General features: G+C 38.6%; 1 protein-coding gene across 3 annotated transcripts in view; it reads right to left on the reverse strand.

Moving 5' to 3' along the window:
- Positions 1 to 3,927: 3,927 nt before the first annotated feature.
- Positions 3,928 to 24,815, reverse strand: part of ZNF217 (zinc finger protein 217) — a 28,984-nt gene continuing 8,096 nt past the window's right edge. For all 3 annotated transcript variants that reach the window (XM_075517621.1, XM_075517623.1, XM_075517622.1), the window contains exons 2-6: positions 16,145 to 17,932; positions 13,780 to 13,905; positions 11,302 to 12,894; positions 7,399 to 7,527; positions 3,928 to 6,052 (exon numbers count right to left, since the gene is read on the reverse strand). In XM_075517621.1, the coding sequence (XP_075373736.1) occupies positions 7,418 to 7,527; positions 11,302 to 12,894; positions 13,780 to 13,905; positions 16,145 to 17,543 (3,228 nt within the window). In that variant the 5' untranslated portion in view covers positions 17,544 to 17,932 and the 3' untranslated portion in view covers positions 3,928 to 6,052; positions 7,399 to 7,417. The remainder of the gene's footprint in view (positions 6,053 to 7,398; positions 7,528 to 11,301; positions 12,895 to 13,779; positions 13,906 to 16,144; positions 17,933 to 24,815) is intronic.

Genomic DNA, 24,815 nt, shown 5'->3' on the forward strand with positions numbered 1-24,815 from the left:
ACACGGGTAACGCCGGCTCCTCCTCTTCACTGCTTCCCCCTTACTCCAGTAACACGCGCCAAAGATGGAGGGATGAAATCGCAGAAAGGTTCTCTGCAAGTAATTATTCAACAAGATGAAAAATCAGTAATTAGGTCATGACTTTCACAGAGGATTAATGAAAACACTTTATATGTGCAAAATGAGTTTTAAATGCCAAAGTGTTCCATAATTATTTATTAGACCAGATTTGCTCATGCAAACAGTTTTGTACCTAAGATTCACTCAGAGAAATGCCTGTCTCATAGTGATGTGTACCACATAATAAAATGCATCATTTAATTAATCATAAAATCTTGAGCAGTCAAAAATAATGGTAGCCAGCAGCCAAACTGCACACTAAATCTGCTCTGTAGCAACACATTTCAGTAAATATTGATAGGGTGAGAAGAGAAAATCGGAGATAACGTTGCTGTATCTACAGATTTCCTTTGGTTCATCTCACTTGTCGGTGAAGTTTTCTGGTTACCCCGTGATTTCTGCTACATAGATCATTTAAATAGGTCACCATTTTTCTGCATGTATGGTCTATTCTGCGGCGGCTCTGCGTTTGTTTTATTTTTATCTGCTTTCATGCAATGGCTAATTAATTTAGGAATCTAAAGTAAACTTGGCCTCAAGACGTACAGCACCTTCAGCAGAGCGAGCGGCTCTGCCCGCCGGCTCCGCGCCTCCTTCCGCCTCCTTCCGCCGGCTGCCGGCCGCTCCCCTTTGCCAACACCGCCCTCTAACGCCCAAACCCGGCCGCGCTCCCTCTCGAGGAGCGAACGCCACGCTGCTGGCCTTCTCCGCTTGTCTCTTGGTCACAATGCTGTGGAGAGCCGCCCCAGAGCTTCCACCCTTAATAAGAGCAAGCAAGCGGAGCGATGATGAGTGGTTGGGGAAGCGCTCCGCCCGACAACCTGTCCCCGTCGTACAGAAGCCGAGAGACGTTTGTGGAGCGTTGAACAACGGCAGAGGTGACCTCCTGGGGCTGCAGAGGCCGGCTCAGCCTGGAAGCCGACAGCGATGGTATTTTGCATGTAGGGAGCTAGGGGTAACCTCAGTGGAAGGAAAGGGATGACAGTTCTACGAAGGGAGCGGTATTGCCAAAATCCAGAGTTCCCCAGTTCCAAGTTTCGTTATCCTGCAGAAATATCCTGGCTAAGTACGTTACTTTGCTTTCTTACAAATATATACAGAAGAAGCATGAAGGTGCCCTATCTGCCCTAAGCAGATCGGGCTCAGTTCAACTAGAGCCAATAATAAAATCAAGAACGGATGGTCTGGGAAGATAGCACACCTTTACATTGACCTCTAAAGAAAGAGGTGGCACACCGCCAGGTCTGTGGCCAGAACAGAGGCCAACATGGCAGTCCGAAAAGTGTTAAACCAGAGCATTTCTTGGTTTGTAACACCATGCTCCACCCAGCAGCCTGCTGTCCCTGGAGTCGTACGCCAACAGCTACTGATAGCTACCGACTTTTGCAACATCTCACATATGACCCAGTTCCAGACTCACTATCTATCAATAATGAACTCCAAACTAAACAAAACCGCATATCATATAACAGACCCTTGTTACAGATAACAATACATGTCAAAATGGCCACTCTTGTAATTAGCATGTAGTTACTCAATCTGCATAATTACACCTGGTAATCATGCTGTAGCATGTTTGGAAAGGCTAGATCTCATTTTCCCCAGTAATCCTAACTCATATGAATATCTTCTGTAGGAACTACTACTTTAGATGTTATGAATTAATATTAAGATGAAATTGAATTAAATGTACTGATTTTAATGTCATGAATGCACTCATAACTATTTTTTCCCCTGAGAACCATCTGCAATTTAGAGATTTGCTAATCCTAATTAAATGCACTTTTCTTAAGCGTGTGCAAATGAACAGAGAAATCTGCTCAGTAACGCACTTGCATATTTTCCTCTTTCACAAAGGGGAAGAAGAAACTGTTTTATGATTTAATATTAGATCTTCCTCATAAGGGAAAATGAGCGTTGCTTCTCCATAATTTCAAGACATACAGTAGTCTGACTATGTATCTTAACTGGTAATTCATTAAAAGCATAGGAAGATGATCCCTCAAACAAGTGTTTATAATGCTGATCTGAACAGTTACAGCCACTGCAGAGAAACACTGCATTTCAGTCATGCCTTCCCGCTTTCCAGATAGCACTTGAAGTCCTCTGATACCCTGCTTGGAGGCAGCAAACAGACCCTGGCACTCTGCAGGCTCTCATGCAAACCAGTTACCACAGGGCTCAGTGGCACGAGGCGGGTAGAAACCACAGCAGGCCCTGGAGTCAGGAGCACATCTCCCCGACCCCCCAGCTGGAGCAGCTGTATCAGCACCAACAGCGAAGATACCCCAGATTTATTCACTGGCTCCTTTTCTTTTTTGTTTTGGCCTTCCCCCCCAAAGAGAGTCTCAACCTCTCAGTTAACCCAACTTAGGCTGGGAATAACAAAGGAATGGCGGGGAAAAGTTTTAGCAGTGTTAATGTAGCTCACAACTGAGAAACCAATTATACAACAGAACAGACATGGCAACACTGAAAAAACCACCTCCAAAATCCCACGCTGTTTGAAGATGCAAGAGACTTGAAGCCAAAAAGACTTCTCAGTCTTCAGTTGAATAGTCTTTACTGATTCCGTACCTTTAACACCTCCCTCTCAGTCACTTAGTGAGATTTGCTCTTTAATTTGACTTTTAATTCAACAGCTTGCATAGCTCACAAATTAGTATGGCAATGTAGGCACCTAAATATGATACCTGAAGTCATTGGAAAACACATCTATCACCTCTAAGTCAGTCTAGCTTATATGAAACTACTAAAGGCAAAAAGAAGGACCCTTAGCACTCCTAAGAAGCACCAAAGGGAAGCCATGGTCAAGAGCAAAGATGACTTGCAAAGCTCACACTTAGTTCTCATATCCTGGCTAACCACGCTGTCATTCAGCAATGCACAGAAATTTCTTGACAGTCCCGTCACCCTAAGCCCAGCTGAACACCTTCAGTAGCAAAACTCCAAGCCCCCTCATTTGCGCACCACAGGCGCTGCAAGAACGTGCTGTTTGCAGAGCAAGTGACAGATCCACACATCACATCCTTTTGTTCTTAAGCTCCCACTTTAAAAGCAGTGCTGTTGGGGAGGATAAAAGCTTCACTTAATTCAAGAAACTAGTCTAACCTACTTCTACAAACCTTTTCATGGCAGCAAGGGCCAGCCTAGCACAGGAGTCAAAAGCTGAACCTGTGATGTCAATGAGGCTGTGGTCACTCATAAGTGCCATTAAATACGGTTGATTTATATTGGGCATCTCACCTGATGAGCTCCCTTTCTCTCCAGGATGAGTTACCTTTGACAGGTCTGTTTGAGCTGTCTTCCAAGCTCATAATCCAGTTCAGATACAGTCAGAGGTGTTGGTGAGTTCTGACACCTCAGTCAAGTTCCAAGAACCTGTGAGACCTAGAAATTTTTCAGAACATATTTGGTTTCAAAGCTAGTTTAAGCCTACACAAATTCTGAAGCCTCACACACGCACACACCAAAAAAAAAAAATCCATGCTCCCCTCATAATTTTATTACCAGAAAGAATACATACAATAACTCCGTTTCCTTTCTTGAAGGAAAATAACTGAAAGAAGAAACAAAAGGGTTCTTCATTATTTTAAGAGTTTTCCTCTTAAGCTTCACAGATGGATTTTCTGGGAAGTGACTCAGTATTTTCATACAAGCAACTGAACAGGGCATGAATTTGGTTTGGTTATTGGCAGGTTCTCCTTCTTCCTCCTCCCTCAGCGGTGCAAGTATAACAAAAGGTCAAGTGAATATGAAATTCCAGGCAACTCACTTGAAGCTTTAAAAGCAAGACACAGAAACCAGTTTTGCAAAACACCAAGTCTATATTTACATCCACATGTAATAATATACTCAACTAAAGTGAAATACATCATAAATTAAATGCGTAATGTGTGCCTACTGCTTGACAACTTCCGGTTTCAACAATTAAAATAAAACAAAATGGAATGAAATAAATACATAAACAAACAAAAAAATCAACAATTTGTACCTCTATATATGCACTGTTATTTCCAAAGAAACATACAAAACCAGTAGTATCCCAATAGTTAATACTGATGGGCAAAGTGTATTCTGAAGTACAGGGCTGTGCTGCCATGAAATAGAGTCTTCATGTCCGTTTTTCCATTCCAACCCCAAGATACCTACCAAACAAAGCCTTGAGGGAAACTGTACCAGCATGAAGGGAGATTAAAAACAAACAAGCCTTAGGTCTGTCTGCTGAAACATCTTAAAAGCCAGCCCCGTACATTTTAATGACAGAACCCCATAAGGTACACAGATGATAGTTACAGCATGCATTCTATAAGACTCATTGAAAGATCACGCAAAAAAATAGATTAACCATTTTCCAAGTGAATTCATCTTCAAAAAATAGGCTATAAAAGTGCAAAACTAGGAAAACAAAAATCTAGATTATGTACATATGGCTCAGCTTATGAACAGGAAAAAAGGTAAATAGTGTACAATTTCCTGATACACAGCACTTCATTACATCGCCAGTTTACAGAGACATTAAAAATAGGTCCCATATACAGGAACTAAGACATACAACTGGAACATCTCAAGTTGCATAATGAAAACACAAGAGTTTCTAGGTTTTGCTATTTTACATTTGCTGTGTGAGGGAAGAGAGCAAAATGAACAGTGCAAAATTTTTCATTTTTTGTTTTACTAAAATATATGGAAGTCAAAGCCATGTACGGAAGAAATTAACTCTTTAACTACAGGCTTTATGAGAAGCAACTAGGAACGCAAGTCAAAGTATGCAACAATTCTGCTTTACTGGCTGGTAACTGGCCATCTTCCCTTTACAAAAATTAAACTGCATGTGCATTAGAAAAAACTCTTGTTGTCTTCACAAAAAAATAAAAGGAGATATTCTCCCATTTACAGGTTATTTCTCACTTATTTTAAACACCCAGTAGATGCTAAAACTCGACATCAAGAAGCTTCCAAGCACAGTCAAGCAGGCTACACCACAGCCACATCCCTTTTGAAGTCTGTAGATCCCATATTCATATTGCAAGTCTGTTTATTTGTGACTTTACAGCTTGGACAAAGGTGCAAAGTAGTTTTCCTCTAAATGTAACTGTATTGAGTTCAGTACAAAACTAAACATTTGAAACATTTAGATTACTATCGTTTCTCATGCAAATCCTAGGTATTTTCTGCTGTAAAAGTTTGTATGTTGGTAGAGATGTTCATTTAAGAGGCTTCTCTGAAGAACAGTGACCAATGCCAAGAGAAGAATCCAACCGTATTTCAGGAACAACACACTGAAATCCAAATGTCAAGTATTGCCTCATCCTTGCATTTAAAAATATGGTGGAAACAACCCGAGGGAAACGGATCCCTCCAACACATTATGGTCCTAACATATACAAGGCAGATCAGCATAATGTCAGCACCGTTGCTTTGATGTTCACAACATTTATAAACTGGACAGTTTCAGACAGTTTATTTGGAAGTTGTTTTAAAAAACTAACATAGTTCAACAGAAAAAACAGATGAGAAACTTTCACCTATATGAAAAAGGAGCATTAAGCCAACAGGATTTCAACTTCAGTATTTACAGTTTACCTGAGGTGCAATGATTATATATTCTTTCCAAGAGAAACTCTTCAGCAGCGCTCAAGTATGTAAAAATATAATTCCTACCTAATATTTGGTCAATTAATTCTAATGAAAAATACTCAAAAGTCAATGTCAAGATAAACATTCTCCACACACCTTCATAACCCAATTGTTTAGACTACTTTTTATGGCTATTTGGTACAAAATGTTAACAAGAACCAGTATTATAAAACTGTAGTGTTTTTATATACAGTACAATCACAGCTTAGTTCAGTAGCTTTCACCATTCATTTTTCCTCAAGGGATGAACTGCAGGTATAATTCAATAGAACATGCACTTGTGTCCTTAGACCTAGGGGGGAAAAAAAGAAAAGAAAAAAAGAATAGTTTTGTGGTACGCAACTATAAAATAGTACAACACATTTTTTGTTGTGAGGAGTATCTTTAAAACATAACAGGAATTTCTTCCACACCCTTGCATAAGCATATTTAGAAACTGATATTGCCATATAAGGTCTGTGTCTTCTATTTGCCAAATAAAACCTGGCAATCAAGTCTACTTTTGAAGATACTCAAAAGCCCCAAGTAGAAATACAGGCAGGAAATTGAGTTAGCTTAAAAGAGCAGAACTAGACAAAAATATGCTTAGTAGGGGGACAATAAAAGCAGTAAGATTAGAAGAATATCAAGAAATAAAGCGAAGTATTTTATAAGCTGTCAACTGGATGTGAGATAGCTCTGCTCCCCAGATATGTAAACTCTTTCTATAAAATAGTGCATGCTGGTCCAGGTGCTGTAGCATTCAAGACATATCCCCTTAAATTTGAATGAGGAAAATTATCTGTAGCTCTGGGTTTGAAAAAAGCATACAGACATATTTATTTATAGTCTTTATAGTCTTACAGAGTACTTATCTCCTTAGCAGCTAAGAATGTTGCAAACACAATGGGGTTGTTAAATTCTGAGATACAGCTACAGAACTGAAGAGATGAAGCACAGGAATTCAGAACACCAGGCTAATTCTTTTCACTTGACCTGTTTCCCTAAGAGGCTACACCCACCCCTCAGTCAAACAAAGGAAAAACTATTTGGAACAACCTCTCCAGTACACAAAGATAAACTGTCAAGGAGCTATCAGGAAACCCTTACTTCTCTATGAAATAATCCACCAAAAAGAGTCTTGTTGTTTGAGACAATCCTCACAATCTTCAGAAGTTGTAAAATGAGTAATGTCTACATTTTCAGGAAGGACTAACCAACATAACTCTCATCAAATTCACAAACTGTGGTAACAGGCACTTCCTCTCATTTCTAGTTCTCCACATGATGTTCCCCCACCCCCACGTACTGACTTAAGGAGTTGAACTTTTTGAGTTGAACACCCCAACCCTTTTGTTGAACACTTCACACTGGTATTGTAACTAATTCATATATTTACCTATTGTTAGCCCTTCCATTTCGTTTAGGAAAGAAGCATCTATGTACTTTTTATGCAAGTGTCCAGTAATTACCACTAGTCAAAATAACTAACACTGCTATACCAGTATTTGGTTCACTTCCTAAGAGACAGGGAGTTTGTATTTTCAGCTGTTCTGGTTCAGACTTTCATAACCTCTCATCATGCTATGCAGCAACCTTTGATGTTCTGAGTACATAATGCAACATTTAAGTAACAATTAGTTCAAAAGGTTTGTTTACCGTTTCTTGAAGTAAATGATCAAGTCTTCTTGTCACTTGGTCGAAAGTGTGCATTACCAATGAAACTTTCGTAACTCCGCTTTTGTAGCACGCTGCTAGATAAGTGTTGGTATGACACTGATCTCTTTCCTGACAAAAATAAATTTAGAGGAGTTAGAATTATTTCCTGCTAATCTAACTGTTCAGACATTCAATTGTGAGCAGGTCTACGTTAACATCCAGAATCCCAGAATACCACAGACTGTACCACAAATCATCTCACCAGCAGGGCCCAAGACAAGATATCCCTAGTCCTATTAAAGATTATATGAACTTCAGTACCCAGAGCAAATACAAGAGGAATGACAAATACTAATTTAACAACTTTGTTTTAAGCTGTATACACGTGATGTCCATCTTTCCAGATTTTGCTCATTTGCAAGAAAGAAATATCTTTGCTTAACTCATCATACAGCAGGCTTCATTTTAAGAAGGTTTAAGTGCTGCAGTACATTCTATAGCATGATGCCTACATATCCAGTTTCTGTATGTTTGAAAATTGAATCTTCGAATATGAGTATTTGAGAGGAAAAACAGGTATACTACATTATTGCCATCATAGATTATATGGCAATTGTGACACTTTAAAGAGTGTTAATATACATTTACTTGAAGACCTTTGTTAAGCAATTTTCAGTCTAGTATACAGGTAATTTCATGTTTATCTGAGACCATTAATTCAGATTTATATATGTGAAATCAATGCCTGTTCCATATTAAGTCTTATTAGCTTAAGCAAGCAGTCAAAAACACTTCATAAAATTAAGGAAAAAAAGTCAAGAATCATTACTCCCACAGGATACAAAAAGCCCAACTGCCATCCATATTCCATGAAAGCTTTAAATGCAGCATTGAAAAAACCTAGCAAGCTTTAATTAAATTAAAATGGCAAAGCTAAATTAATATTTCAACAGAATCTATGAAGCCATTGGAGTGTGTCATGAGCAATTGTCTTTAATTTGCAGCCTCTGCCAGATCAATCAGCCAACAGGTTATCCTTGATAGCATGTTGCCATTGCAAAGGCAACTAATTTGAAAATAACACAAACTGAGTGGTTTCAGAATGTTTCTGTCTCTTCAGGGCAACACAGAATGGCAGAGCTTACAAGCAATAACGGAAGGCATCATGCTTTAATCAAGTTTGCCAAGTGGAACATATTCTCATGACAACTTGATCCAGCATTTAACATGCTACATAACATGTTCACAGGACCTAAATAATGTTGCCACAAGGCACACAGGCCCTTAAAAAAGGTTTTGACATCATGTTTTATAGTATCACCAGAGTTCAATAAAAAGAATACAGAAACCTGCAGGTCTATACCTGCAGTACTTTGCATATGGTATCTTACAAAATGCATCTCTGAGGAGCTGCAACTCAGACAAACAGTTGTACTTCAGCTTTTTAACAAAAAAAGAATTTGCAGAAACTTTCATCTTCACTGTCTCCACCCACATTAAGACTCTAATACTGAGAAGTTTGCTTGTCTGCTACTCTCCACCCTCTCAAACAACTATCAAGGTTTGGGTTGGATACTTCCGAGCAGAATGGTTGGAAAACTAGGAAATCAGCTTTAAAAGCCTACATTTTATTGCAGGGGGCTTTCATTGAAGTTGCTAAGAAAACCCACAGAGGGGGTCTTGTTTCACAAGTCTTTCCAATGTAGGTACCAGCCATAAAAAGTTGCTTTTCTTGCCCCAAGACAGCACTGTGTAAGAAACAATGAAATCTTTATTTCCATGATAACAATACCATCAAATTAGTTGCAGCCATAGTTTTGAGAGCTCTAAATAACAAGAAACAGTAGAAAATTCTTGACTACAGGCTACTGTTTCCAGGCTTGTACTGAAGAAGAGGAAGAAAAGCCTACCACAGATTTTTCTGGCAGACAGGTGGAGCTTTCAAAAGAAGAACAAGGTGGATTCCAATGAAGTCATTGTTTAAAAATGGTATCGCATCAACTGCTACTTCAATAGGCTAACCTCACTAAGGCTACAGGCAAAATAAGAGACTTTCCCTATCCCCAATGTACAGTAATGCTGGAAAGGAACAAGCCACTGCCCACCATCTAGTCCTTGGGGTACAGACTACTCTTGTCTAGCTGGTTGAAGCTGCAAGACTTAACTTTCCCCTTCCCGTTTTCAAGAAAATTAATAGGGTTTTATACAACATCAAGAGCATTCCCTCAAAACCCTGAATGTTCTATCTGCTCAACAGATAGCAATGTCATGAAGCACAAATCCTTGGTCAGTGCAAATTAACATAGTTTAGTCCTCAAGGACAGTCATGTCCTCCACCAAATGTTGAGATCACACGTGAAGCTCTTAGCTGGTATCAGCCATTAATTTCAGTCTTGCAAAGTGCTGTAAATTCCACAACTGCATGAATGACTTCTGTACTCCGAAAAAACCCTGTATGTATTTCATTCTCTCAGATCACTAGGAATCAGAAGACAGCAACAACATTTGTCCTTCCGCCTGTCCCTCTGCATTCTATGCATAACCTAGTGCCCGTTTTACATTCCTCATAGCAATTCATGGTACAGTTCGTGGTACACAGACAACACTCTTCATGAAACTAGGCATTAACTTCATTTCACAACCACTTCAGTGAGTCAACTGTGATGCTGGCTTTTCCTTTATCCACTCCCTACCCAGACTGGAAACAGAACTGTAACACTTTCCTTCATGCTTCCATAACCCACTAGCAAGCCTGAATATTTATGAAGCCCACAACCTTAAAACAAGCAAACAAAAACCAGAACAGCATTAGCGAATACATTTTTTTGCCACATAACTAAATGCAGATTTAGTATTTTGCAGTTTGCTCTGACCTAAGGTAACATAACCCTCGTTGTTATGAACCCAGACTACTTCAGAAGAATGATCTTACTGCTTCCACAGAATGGGAGTATTCACAGAGTTTAAGACTACACAGCACACACACACTATTCATTTTTATAATAGGATCTTCATTTCAAAATTCAAAGTTCTATATTTATAGCTAAGTCCATACTGACCTCAGCTCAAAGTCATAAATACCATCTTCTACAAATAGACAACTGCTTAAATATCACCTAGCACCTTTTAATCTTGGCCTCCTGCTAAGTTTTGAAAATGCTGACTAAGAACAAAACACAAAAAGCATGTATTTCATAAAAGTACCAAAGTTTTCCAAATACATCACAAAACACTTATCTCTGCTAGGCCCAGAATTTTCCACATAGCACTACTACTTAGTGCAACGAGAAACCCTAATTAGAATAGCAGAAATATGTTGTCTTGATTTAACAAAGTATTCTGTTCCTACTAAAAACTAAACATTATAAAAACCCATTGAAGAACAGAGGTATAAGATTTAAATCATAGTTTTATGATTTGTAATACATCCTTTCCTGCAATTGAAAGGAACAATTGTACATGACAGCTTTTTTTATTTTTTGGTAAGAGTTTTATTAATATTCCAGATGGTCCAAGACTTCTTACATGTTAAGCAGAAAGGCTCATTCCATATCCTGGACTAGTTAGCAGGTCTGGAGTGCTCTGATGAGCAAACAATGCATGTTTGCTATCAGAGATCCATGGCAGGGGGGAGGAGGGAACTTGAGGAACTTTAAATCTGTCTTCAAAATTCAGACCTTCCATGCCTAATTCCCTAAACCAGGAGTTTGCTGAACCTGGATTTTAAATTTAAAATCCCAGCATTGATGGGATTTTACGCTAAAAAATATGCTTAAAATCCCAGCATTGACGGAAATGCTAAGTACAGCTTTATTTTCTGTTTCAAGGCAGGTACGCACTTATATTTCATTCACCTTCCTTTGTAATGGTATAAGACATTTAACTAGGAAGGAGATACAGTACCTTCTACTGTAGAGCTGGTTACTTGGCCATTGCTAGATCCACAAGAACTGTAAAGTGATCCAGAGCTATATGGCTCATAAGGTTTGAGAACAGTCAATACATTAGGAGGATCAACATCATCTGAATTCAGAAGCCCTTGTTTGGTTGGCAAAACAGAGGATGCAGGTTTGGTGCGAGAACATTCCTGAGGTAGCAGATTTGCATATCTGTTTGCAACACGAAATCTGCTCATTTCGTATCTTCTGTAATTAGCCATTGGAGAGTCAATATGTTCAACAGCTAACAGATTAGGTTTCATTCGTTTAGAAGATGTTTCACCATAGTCTAGATTTACATTGCTCACAGACTTACTACAAAGATAGTCTCTTCCTCGATGACAAGACCAGGCAGATTCATTTAGGTGAGAGTCGAGAGCCCCATTCATACTGCTGCTTACTAGAGCAGATTGAGACACTGGGACACTTAGAGCTTTTACTTTAGATTCAGATCTTTTTACTCTGTCCAATACTGGAGAGATACTGGAACTGGAGTGCATTTCTTGCTGAGGTTGTCTATAGTTATTTGCCTGAGCTCCAATATTACTTTGCTGTTTATGAAACTTGAGGTTACTTGGGGCTGTGCTGCTTGAGTCAGTCACTGAAAAGAGAGGGACTTTGTTCTGTGGAGGGTGACATTGTTTAGCTTTCCCCGTTTGCAACAGTTTTTGCTGTGTAGATGGGGAAGCCTTACTTTTGTTAGAATTAAAAGACAGAGGAAGCACATCTTTACCAAGCAGAGCTGGAGGGCATCCAGTGCGTCTGGCTTTAGCTAGAGCCTTGCTTCTACAGCCATTTTTGTTAACGGTGTCAGGATTGTATTTGTGCATCAGCCTCTGGTGCATCATTAGGACTTCCGGATAAAATGTTCTGTAAGTACAAAATGGACAGGTGCTGGGTGCTAGTAGGCCTCTAGTCGAAACCACTGAACATTCTTGTGAAGTCCCAACAGATAAGTTCAAGGGCTTTTCTTGAGAGTCCACCATAGGTTTGTGTTTGTAGTTTTCAGTGCACTCTCGCACATCATTCACATTTTTTCCATCCTTTAAAGCACAAACATACTGGACGTCATCTCCCTCTGATGCCACAGAAGCCTCTCTCTCTCTTTTATGAGGAACATTGGGCTGAGCTTCCTTTGTTTCCTTCTCAGCCTTTAGTTTTTCCGGGTAAGGAGTGGACAGATTCTCATGCATTTTATTTGAACTGTTACAAATGGAACCTTTGTTCAATTCCCTAGAATTATTTTTCATTTTTAAAAGGACTGTGCTGCCTATTGCATTGTTCAAGGACAGAACTTCCTTTTGCTGCTTGGTAGGTAGGCAGCCCTCAGCATCTTTGGCACAATCAAAAAGCCTCTTCAAATTTTTGGTTTCTTGAGCACCATCAGCAGCCAGCAAGAGCTCCGTCTCCTGACTCTGTAATGAAACTTTGCTGTCACTTTTCACGTCTGCTGCACTATCAGCTTGCTTGTCCTTGTGATGCCTCTCTAAATGATACCTCAGTGAAGTTTTCTGTGCTGCTGCGTACTCACAGAATTCACATTTGTACGGTTTTTCACCTGAAACACAGTTTTATCAGTAAATAAGTTTGATACAATTTGATTTGAACTCTTGAATACAACTAAAGACAAGAGAATAATGTAGACCGCAAAACAGTAAAATAGATTTTTCTTTCCCCTTCCACATACTCATAATTCTCCAACTCATTTAAATCATTTAAACAACTACATCTTACTGCTTTTACTAACTACAGTGACATCTTCTGGCTACAATGAAGATATTTTCCACACGTTGGCTATGTATGGAGATGGTAGCTGACAATATGTTTGGCAGAGATAAGCAAGAAGTATAGCTGTGGGTCAACTCCAACAATTTGTAGCCCTTGATCATACCACAAGTGTGCTATTCAACAACACAAATGTTACAGTTCATCTATAAATAGCGCTGTTTCAAAAGAAACAGGGACATACATTAACAGAAGTAGAAAGAGTTTGTCTGGCTATGGAAAACAAAGTTGAACTGAAAAATAGACACAACTTTTTTCCCAGGTAGCAGCAACTGGCAGGCAATCAACTTAGTATTTGGGAAATAGGCTTTAAAAAAAAAAACCCACAAAACAAAACAAAAAAAACCCCACACACACGACCCCAAAAAAAAACAAAACAAAAACCACCAACTTTTTGCTGGACTGCTAAAAGTAGAAAGAATTAAAGTTTTAATATATAATGTAATTAGCCCTATTCAAAAATACTTAGACTTATGTAAATAATTAATTTCTTCTAATAAATTTCAATTGGATTTTTTTTTTAGCATTAGAGAAAACTTTGTTCTTAATATCAATAATTTTGAAGGCAACTTCTGTTTTTCTTAAGCAAAACTAAACATTCCATCCAACTGGATTCAGTAGACTTCCTTCCCCTCCCACAACGGTGAAGCCCATTTACCTGTATGAGTTCTGAGATGAATATTGAGGTAATAATTTGAGCGAAAATACTTTCCACAATAGCTGCATTCTCTGGAGGCTCCAAGGTTTTTAACTTTTGCTCTTTCCAAACCATCTTCATTTTTATCTTTGGGAGAAAATATAGCTATATTATAAAGAGCAAATGCAAATTTGGAGTCTCATTTAAAACTATAAGTAACTGTTAACTGTCTTTTTTAAGGAAAAACACAGAATGATGAACTGTTGTCAACTCCTACAGTCTATGAGCATCTTCTGTTCAGTACTGCTGCACACTTAGCAATCAAAGAGCAAAAGAGTTAAAAAGGTTTCTGTGTCAAGTAACACTGTGGTTAGCGACTGTAACAAAGAAGCCCCAGAGAACAAACAAGACGTGAAACTAGGTTTCAAAGAAGTAAAAAAAAAAAAAAAAAAAGTTTTTTTTACTGACCTACAGGAACTTGATGGTGAATGGCCCATCTCAAAAATTCATACATGTTATAAACTGTATTCTTTTCTTAAAGGGAGTGCTTGAATTAGTAAGTGTGAGCATGATGATTCAGATCGTAAACCTGCTCTGCACACCATGGCAAAACACAGGAAGGTGTTTTGGGGAATGAAGGTGGGGAGGAAGATGGATTTTCTTATTAATTGTAATAATATTATTATTATTTCTGTGCTAATCATTGGAGCGTCATGCCTGTATAACATCATTGTTAGATTTAACGAGTAATCTTCTTTCACTAGAAGCATTAACACTTACGCTTTGACAAATATGGGAGTAGGAAAGTGACAGAGGTTCCTATTCTGTGAAACGTGTATTCAAGGAACAAATTCACAGATTAAAAACTGGTTCCACTCAAGTGTAAGCAGCAGTAGTTACCACTGGAGGGCGGCAAGTACAGCATAATGTCTAACAAGGAAGGGGAGAAAGCTTACACACAATACACCATTCAAATGAACATGATTTCTTTGGCAGGTTGAATTGAAAAAACATCAAGACAACTTAAGTAAAACATCCAAGTCAAAGCTGACTAGAAAGCTACAGCGGGAAGAGAAGGAAGACGACGTTTTGCTTTACTAAGGTGTTAGATACATAATAGATAGCTTAAAAAGGTTCTCGGAAGTTCCTACGTGTTGGAAAGCTTCTATACTGGAAATGCTAAGTATGGCTAAACTATGGCTAAGACAAGCCATAGCTGTTTTAAACAGATAATGTCTCAATAAGCATGACTCAGCATCTCACAATGAAAGCTGTTGTAGTTTAGGGTAAGACACTGAGAAACAAAACAAGCAAGTTAATGTTAGGTAATAATTCCATTCCTTTGTTACTGGAGGCAAAATAAAGGGCTGCACATTACCAGAAATGGAAAAGTCAGTCGTGTGTGCCAGGACATTCTGTACGTTGTGTCTTTTCTTGAGATTATGCAAGTGTCTGTTCTTTAAATGCAGGCTTGAAGCATGTCACACACAAGAGTGCTAGAGTAGCTAGAAGACTTTTCACTATTCCTTTTTGTCCCCAGACATGCAATCTTTTTTAATTAAGGAATCATTCAGTATCACTTGTTTTTCTAAGACACAGCGAGATGCAGAATTAATCCTGGGTAACATACAGATCGAACCCATCTACTCTGTCAAAGAGAACTGTTAGCAACCCTTCAAGGAAAAGGAGTTAAATATATACCTCTCTTACATATATGATGTCCACATATTAATACCCTGGATGCATGTCCTTACGCAACTAATTTAAAATTGCTGGTTCTGACATTTAGGCTTTCAAGTTACATACTGTTGAAAAGAAACATACAACCCGCAGTTTGATAGAAAAAGTTTGGAATTATTCTTTACTCCTCAGGATCTTAACAACTGCTGGTATTGAGCCCTGGGCATTTTCTGCCCTTTCTTACAAGATGCAGGGAAAAAAGTGAAACTGCCATGATTTCTTCAGAAATACTATTTGTAAAAACATGTGCTGGACAAGAAGGGATATGCAACACTCAAAAGCATCCAGTAAAACTAAGAATCTTGCTATTTCAGGGCAGAGGGGGAGAGGGGGACAAAGGGAGAGAGGGAGGGGTAAATAAACAGTGACTTTTCCTAGACTGACTGTTATTAAAAGTATTTCAATGATTCCAGTAACCCAAATCATAACTGCAAGAAGGCCCAACACAACTTCAAAGATGTCAAAATGGTGGTGTCAGAGCCTTTCTTTCCTTTTCATTTTTTCCCTTTTCCCCTTCCCTCCCCATAACATTTCATATCTCTGGCCAAGTTTTGAAAAGATAACTGAGAAAGGCAACATGCATTCTTTGGCTCTCAACACTACAGTAACAGCTATGTCAAACTTATGTGCTCAAAATGCTACTCACCTAAATTAAGTGTTTCCGGAAGCCCATCTTCAGATCCATCTTCAGAGCCTCCCTCTATTCGTTCTCCTGCTCCATTTTCATCCAGACTTGCAATTATATCACCACAGCACGTCCTCGAAGCAGCTGAAGTCTCTCCATCGGTCCGCCTGTCTCTCTTATGTACTCTGGAATGAAGGACTAGCTGGTGGTATGTTCTGAAGGCTTTACCACACTCTGAACAGTGTGTTGGTTTCTCTTTGTTCTGGGACAATTTAGAATCCATCTCCATAGAAGGCACTTCACCACCAGGATGTTTCAATTTGTCTTGGGATAAGTTACCATTCCCTGTATAACTGCTGTTTTTATTTACTTTTGACTTCCCTGTAGTTTCAGTCTGGCTACTTTTATTTGCATTCCAAATTTCACCGAGTTCTTCTTTATCAGAAGATGAATCATCATTGTCTGTACTTCCTTCTTGCCCTGGTTCTTTAATTTGGCCGTGGCCAACTGCAACTTTACCTTTGGTAGCCAGCTGCCATGCTTGATATGTGTTGAAAGGATCTAGTTCAGCTATCCATTTCACAGGTTTTTGTGATTTGTCATTTTCTGGAACCAAGTTTGGTCTTAAGTTCAAGAATCGCAAAAATTCCTCTCTTTGAGATGTTTCTTCTGCATTAGGTTCACCAGTCACTTGGGGGCTTTCACCATTGGGTACTGATTCTTTGGTGTGCACTTTACTGTGCTCAATTAGAGTCTCTTTATTGAGAAATAGGAAACCACAAACCATACAAATTCTGTAAGGTGACGTTACATTTTCAGTTACATGCTCCTGCACCACCTCATTTATTGTTATGGGGCTTTCAGAACCTTGTTGGTGCTTGTTTCTAGAACCAGGCTTTCCAGTATGCGTTCTCATGTGATTTTTGAGGAACCACGGCTCTTTAAATCTTCTTCCACATACATTACACCAATAAGTGAAAGAATCTTTATGCTTTTTCATGTGTGCCTCTACATCAAAAGCCTCATCAAATGTTTGTCCACAAACTTCACAACTAAGTTCTTCACTGTCCTTTTCATTGTTTGGTGAAGGCAAATTTGTTCTTACTTGAGATTTATCTAGAGGACTAAGATACTCTGCTTCAACACGCAGGACAGCTGGTTCACAAAGAGTGGGCCTATGCTGAGTTAAAACATGCTTACCAAGTTCTTCAGGATGTTTAAAAGTCTCGTCACAAAACATGCAGTCCAGAGGCATGCATCCCTCAGCTTGCATGAGAAACTTTTCTTGCAAGCTTTTGTAAGAAATTGTGTTTGTTCCTTTTATTGTCATTGAGGCATCGTTATTCTCCATCTGTGCACCAACGGTACTGGCTATTCCATCCGGTCCATCCATGTATGCCAAGAGAGGCTGAGTTGGCATGTTTCCTACGTTCTGTTCCCTATTACGTGTTTTAATGTAAGGTTTCAGTTCTTTGGGGATGCTCACTGATCACAATAAGGACACTTGTAAAGTTCTCCAACATGTGCTTACAAGTCTGCTAAGCTAAAAGACCTCTGCCACGAAAAAGATTTTTTCCACAAGCAAAAAATTATTTCTTTTTCATTTTTATCTGTGTTCACACATCACTGAAAGTGTATCCATCGGTTCCCTCAGCGGTGGAATGAGGTTTTTTCAAACTATTTCTTCTGATTTTTCAAGCTGGTAGAAACAGTCAGTTGCACTTAGTTTTTTTGTACAAACATTTCAAATAGTTGCATTGGGCAAAATACACTCAAGGACGAATTCAGTGCCACAAAGAACTCCAGCACCTGGAGAAGAGAGAAAATAGTCAGACTTTTTGAAAGAAAAGGAAGGTACTGTCTCCCAAATAATGAAAACATTAGGGCTAGAGAACTATTGAATGCTCTTGAACACAGAAGGCATACTTTTAATAAATACTCAATGAGGAACAGCTAGGAGACACACTGGTCACCTTTCTACCCACCACAGTTGAAATAGTATGGTCTTGAACATATCTGTATTCCATTGGCTGGGCTTCTGTATTAAGATTGCTATATAAAAGCAATACTTTGCCTACTATCTATTCTAAACCTACTCTTGTCCAGTTACATAAAGCTGCTGAAACCATATTTCAAATACATAAATTACTGAATTCATAACAAGTAAATGCAGCAAGCCAAAGTAACCTTTCCTCGAACCTGTGAAACCAGTGTTCAGAGGCACAGTAAAACTTTACTTGTTTGTTCTCTAAAGGCTGTTGAGCAATAGACTTTTTTTTTTCCCCTTAAGACTAGACAGCTTGGAATTAGCTTTCATAGTTCTGGTACACAGTAAGCGTCAGTACAAATCTTTGTATTAAGTACTCAAAGCTTTTACTATCATTCACGGATTTACAATCTCTGTGACAATTTTGGGCTGGCACAATTAGATCATCTCAAAGTTTGAAATAAACTAATGATACTGTTTCTTGAACAGGAGTTTAGTATTTAAATCATCCAAGAGGCCAACTATTACAGTTAAAAAGGAAATGCTTCCAATTTCAAATTGCATGCAACAAAAAATGTGTTTTATTGATTATACCCAAAAGGGAAGGTTTAAATTCCACAAGATTAAAAAGGGTTATAATATAGTTAATCACAACTGATTTAAATTTCTAAGTCTATAAGAGTTAAGGTCTGCTAGCAGCAATTAATGGCCAGCATTCTTTGGGCTGTCAAATTATAGTATTGTGGAGTTCAGGACTCTGCTTGATCAAATTTTTGGATAAAGGAAATGTCTACCAAACTAATACAAGACCATATAAATTGAAGAGGAATCATTCTGAGATGAGGCACGATTCCAAGCACATGAACATCTAATAAAAAGAATGCATTCAAAATTTGACTCAAACTTCAAACTTTCAGAAATTACTTCATAAAAGACAGCTGGCCAGTTACTCACATTACATGAATTAATATGCCTCAAAATACAATATGCTCTATAGCTCTTATAGCAGAAGACAGTATGGGCAAAGTAGGGTTTTAAAATTAATCTCAACTTCCACCTCTGCCCTGCTTTTATTTTGGGAAAAAAATGGAAACATTTTGTTTCATTTCAGCCAAAGAAAGGGTAACAATTCAAACACAACCCTGTAATAGTTCAGGCTACAGCGATTTCCATGACAAGTCGTTGTAGCAGGTAAAGATGGGGCTATCTATGCAGCTGAGGTTACTTTCTCCAGCCTTTTCTGACCAGCAGTGCTAGTAGACAGAAAAAGGTGGTCTTAAGCCATTAAATCTTAAACCGTTTCAGTCAAAATCAGCCACCAGCACTCGAACTGTTTTTACAGTTCAGTGGCCCAAACAAGTTTGCAGATAACACTCCCATAAGGCCACCTGCTGGCAGAACCACTATGTCTAACAGCCATGGGAGGTTCATGGGACAGGACCTTCAACCAGCTGAAGCCAAAAGGCAACTATCTATAGACCCAAGGTTTGATATGATGCCTTCAACTATCTTGGATACCTTTACCAACAAAGAACAGTCAAGCCCAGGCAAGATAACCACCTGGGAAAGGAAACATGACAACACATTGCTAGGAGTAATAGATCCAACATCTCAAGCTCTTTATTCACTCACTGCACTACAGCCTTGCCCTGAGAATACTCTTTGGTTTTAATTTGAAAAGTTAGCAGCTCCTTTTCCACCATCACACAGACAACAAGATCCTGGAGCCTAATGAAGATGTGTAAAAAACCCATCAGAATGCCAATATAGAATAAAATTATTGTTGCCAGTTGCTGGTCTTCCATTTTTTTCCGTATCTCCAGAGCTTAGTGTCTTCATTGTCTAGTCCTCTAATCCAGGTCTAGACAATGGTCAAATCTAACACCAAGAAGCTTCTAGCTTTTATTAAACCCAAGTTGTTTCAGGACTGGGCCAAAGACTCATCATATACTAAGTTAAACATGAATGGAGGGATCTTGAGGGGTAGGGTAGAGAGTGTAAGAGGGAACAAGCCACTGGCTATCAGGTTGATATCAATAAAACATGGATTTTCCGCAGCCAAAGTCTCTCTTCTAACTACGCCCTTTATCCCCATTTTCAGTTTTATCACTGCCATGATTAACACTTCCCCTCTGCATAATGACTCAAAAATCTTTTGCAATAGGCAGGTTCAGTCTACGGCGGGACACTTCTGAATTGCTTCTATTGCTGCCTTTGCTTTTGCCTTTCTACCTTCCCCATTCAGTTTTGACTTTCTGGCTTTCACTCACCCCCTATAGGCAGGTGGAGAAACTATAACAAAAGCTTGAAGTATTCAAAAAGCTTTCCCTTTTACAAAACATAAGGAAAAACATATCAAAGGATGCTGGTTAGCATGTTTTACTTCATGTTTCAACTTGCTTTTTTATTCTATTTCTACTCTAGTTTTAAGAGGTATTTTTTACACAACTGGATAACATGCTGCGGCAAGGCTCATGTGCATAAATGGTGACTATCTGCCTGAGAATAATTTATTTGCAAACCAAAAATGAACAGCAACTTTGAAAGACTCCTGAACGCCAATAATGAATATCCAGGTGAGTTAAAATTAAACAAACTTAAGAGTTTAATGCATTTATGTTCAGAGCTACAGGTAAGCGATCTGCAGTAATAGGTATAAGAATCATCCTACAAAAAGCCCAGAGGCATTTCTGGGGTACAAAGACTGAGCCAAATGCCAGAGTGCCTAAAGTCCCACGTACTGAATTGCTGAGATTTGTCATCAACTATTTCCTTGCTAGTGTCTACAAATACAGAAAAAGCCGATTACGCTTTATTACGCTTCCCACTTTGTAGCATTACAACATATACACAATAGAAGCAACAAGAATTAAGTCACTGCAGAGAGAAAACAGATGGAAAACAGCAGAAATCCACACTCAATACCCTATCCTCCACAGCATTCTGGGATGAGGGTAGAAGAGACACCCTTGTAACAGGGACCACCACACACAGTTCTACTCAAACCTAACCTAAGATAATACAAACATTTTGTAAAAACCACATGCTTAAAGGTTTATTAGAATTTAAGGAACAGGCATAGATCAAATCCAGGGAAGGCCCTAGGTTGGTCACTGATGTGTGAAAAATACACCTCAATCAATCAATAACATTTTCTCTAGTAAGCCCTTTGAAAATGGGTCTGTTTCAATATCATCTCATTTAAACGCATCAAAGCAGACATTACTAAACCTGTCCTTACAACTGCACGTATAAATACAAACGTATAACTAACACATGGATCATGAGAGGAGTTTAGCAGGAGTTTGGATCCAAATTTTATTAGGTATCAATAGGTTTGAACAAGCCCTTTGGAGACTTCTTCCATGGCTCTTCAAAGCACTTTACATACTTCCACCAACCTGTGTTAGCTGCTGAATACTTTTCAAACTCTCAGTTTTTAATAGGAGGCTCTGAACACTTTTGAAAAAACTGGCCACAGCTCATCCTCTAGGCAGCATTGCAAAGCAGAGCAAGATATTCCTGTTTTAGGAATCTGAAATGCCTATTTGCAGTTCAGGCAACTATTGTTCTTGGATATACCATCATATGCAGGAGATAGTACCTATAGACTGAAGAAAAACCACAAGTAGCATTTCTGAAGAAAACTGCAGATGCAACTAGACAGAATTATATTTACACCGAGAAGAAAAAAAGATAATACTACTAGAGTCAGAAGGTGAGCTACAAAGCTCTAGTTTTATTTTTGTATCTGGTGATTACACACTTCACTCTGATTAGATATACGGCTTTTACAAGTAGGCATGATTTTACGGTCTCACTGGTTAGACTTGCTAACACATGCTAAAACTACAAACCAAATATCCACACTAGGATTTTATCCATTATTAACAAAACCTTTCTTCCTAGTGAAGATAATATTATGCCTTGGATTTAAGGACCAAAAATGCTGATTAATTACACTCCTGTTATTCAAAACCCTGTAGGGAGCAGCAAAACTGTCAAGAGTTGCCTTAAGTCTGTACTATTGCTTCCTTGGGAAAGTGGACAACCTGCAGTTTTGATGAGCACTGACTATCCATGGCTGAAGGTCTGTATATTAGCTCAACAAAAAAATACAGTACCTAGGGTTTCTTCTGTTGTCTTTCACTTTCAGAAGACAAAAGAACACACACGAAACACCAGTATCAGTCAGAGATATTGAGTAAAGGAACAGAACAAAACCGGAAATCTTTCCAATAGCTGAAAAGAGATCAATTTGCTACAGATTAACTCAAGGTTGAAAATAAAGAATTACTATCCCTCCTCACAATAAAGTGAGTCAAGAAATCTTGACTTCTGACTCCCCTATCCACTTGTAAATGTCAACGTGCATCTCACACCAGAGTCCAGGGCCCACATGTTCCAGTGGTTGCTGCAACTGCCTTGAGGTGAATGAGCAGGCCAGGGCAAACCTGCCTTGCTCAGCACACCTGGACATTTCCTAGAGTGGTCTGTCCAGAAGGGGCAAATTCTTCTCAACTGCCGGATGCCATCTATTGTACTTTATTCTTCCAACAGTCCAGAGCCTGAGCATTTAGCAAACTTTAGTTCACAACTGAGTCATGTTTGGCTATATGGCCTTTAGTCAAATATTTCAACCGGTTTGCAGCGATACCCATTATATTTATAAACACCACAAAACATGTATAAATAAAGATTGAACTGGACAGATGAGAACATCTTGTTTTCATTGCACTTGCCACACAACCTAAGAACCACACCAAAAAGCTGTTGCATATAAATGGATTATTAAAACAGAAAATTTTAATTAAGTGCCTGTAGAGAAGTTTAATTTATTTTTATTAAGTTACACAACCAAAGACAACATATTACCGTCTCAAAGATTTCTTTGGGAAATGACCTATCAGTAGTAATTTTATTGCATTTCTACTTCCTGCATTTCAAAATTTCCATGAATATGTAATAAAAACTCTAGACACACCTTTCAGAGAATAGCAAAGTCTAACCATTGAATTTCCCACTTTAAACACCACAGAGCACTGGGAATAAAAGTTGCACAGCTAGTATCAGGAAAAACAACTATACCTCGCTAATTCTGCGCTAGCAAAACTATTCTTAAACTGTAAAAAGCAAGCTGGAACAATTACAGAAGTTAACCTAGTTGCTGCAACACTTTCTTAAAAACAGAAGTGAGAAAACTAGAAGAGTTACAGCTAAGTATATGATACTTTGTTACTTTTCTGTAAGATACGTACTCAGACATACCTACTTCAACAAACTGTTAGCAGATCCTTAAATTCAGGGCCAGTAGCAAAGCTATCACTGTTTAACAGATGCCCAGTTTCTTTCACTATCCTACTAAGGTTCCACAGGGTTTCAAGTCCTACATAATCCAGTGCCAGCAAAGAACAAGAAACCCACACTCAAAAACCCAGAGAGCCAGCTGCTGCGAATTGACTACCTTAATTATTACTGTGTCTATCTGACTTGAGAAACTTTCATGCACCACTCAATTCCACTTAAAAAAAAACAAAAACAAACAAACAAAAAAAACCCGTTTTCCTCATGTTTCAAGAAGTTTCAGGATATTAAGAGTCATTTTACATGAAACATTCTTTTCTCTTGGTATGTTTACACCTCAGAACAGGTTGTTGCTCTTTGGCATTGACAATGAAATAGATTTTATACTGCTGATTGCTTATTGGAAACCACAAGTTATTTAAACACCTCTTTTTATTTCAGTCTAAAAGTTTTGCTTTTTCAGAATAGTTGTTCCAGTTCTATTTAATGAACATAAATAAAATGAACTGGTTAACATCACTTTTTCCTCATTGAGACCACAAATAAAAACTATCTTCTGGATACTATCTATTTTGTCTGGGCACATCTATATTCAGGTATAATATCGATCATAGGCAGGGTAGCTCATCCATAAATACAAGTTCCAATTCTCAAATAAAAGTCTGAGGGGAGGCTGAACTTAGCTTTTTTAGAGCACCTCTTTTTTTTTTTTTAATACTTATATATCATTGCATAAAGTTAAGCCAGTTGCACCACACCTAGTACACACACAGGATATTAAGCAGAAATACCATCCCCAAGTAGTTGCTAACAATATTCAAGAGCTCCAAACTCTCAAGATAGTACCTGTAGTGTCCTAGGTTGTGTATACAGTGTTTGCAGAACCCACCAGTGACAACGGCTCCATTGTATGAGCAGTACTAGTGTGCTGTGGCATTCCCCGGCTCCTATGTCTGGTCAGAAAGTGAAGCAAAGTGTCATTGTGAGGTTCTAATTCACCAATTGCTCAAAACACTAGTCAGATTTCCAAACATCCACAGCATGAAATTTCAAGTTTGTCTCCACAGGTATTAGGGTTTTTATGGCAACCACTTAAACTTCCTTTCTCCATTTGAGAAGAAACACATACATGTTACACCTCACACAATAAGGTGTTTTCCTGTATTAGGCCGAAATGTCTTGCCTACCCCAATTTGTGGGAAGGATAGGCCCTAAATCTAGGGAAGACAACACTGTTTGCTGCATAGACTGTGACCTTATTTCTGAAAAAGTACAACTGCCCATCTGCCTATGACTTCAGTTAAAACACTGGAAAGCTATAAAAGCACAGATAAAACATTATTTTGCAGAATAGCAGAAGAGTCAGCTTTTCTTCATAACACTACATGAAGGCAATAACTT

Source organism: Mycteria americana, chromosome 14 (assembly GCF_035582795.1).
Source record: "Mycteria americana isolate JAX WOST 10 ecotype Jacksonville Zoo and Gardens chromosome 14, USCA_MyAme_1.0, whole genome shotgun sequence".
NCBI lineage: Eukaryota > Metazoa > Chordata > Aves > Ciconiiformes > Ciconiidae > Mycteria > Mycteria americana.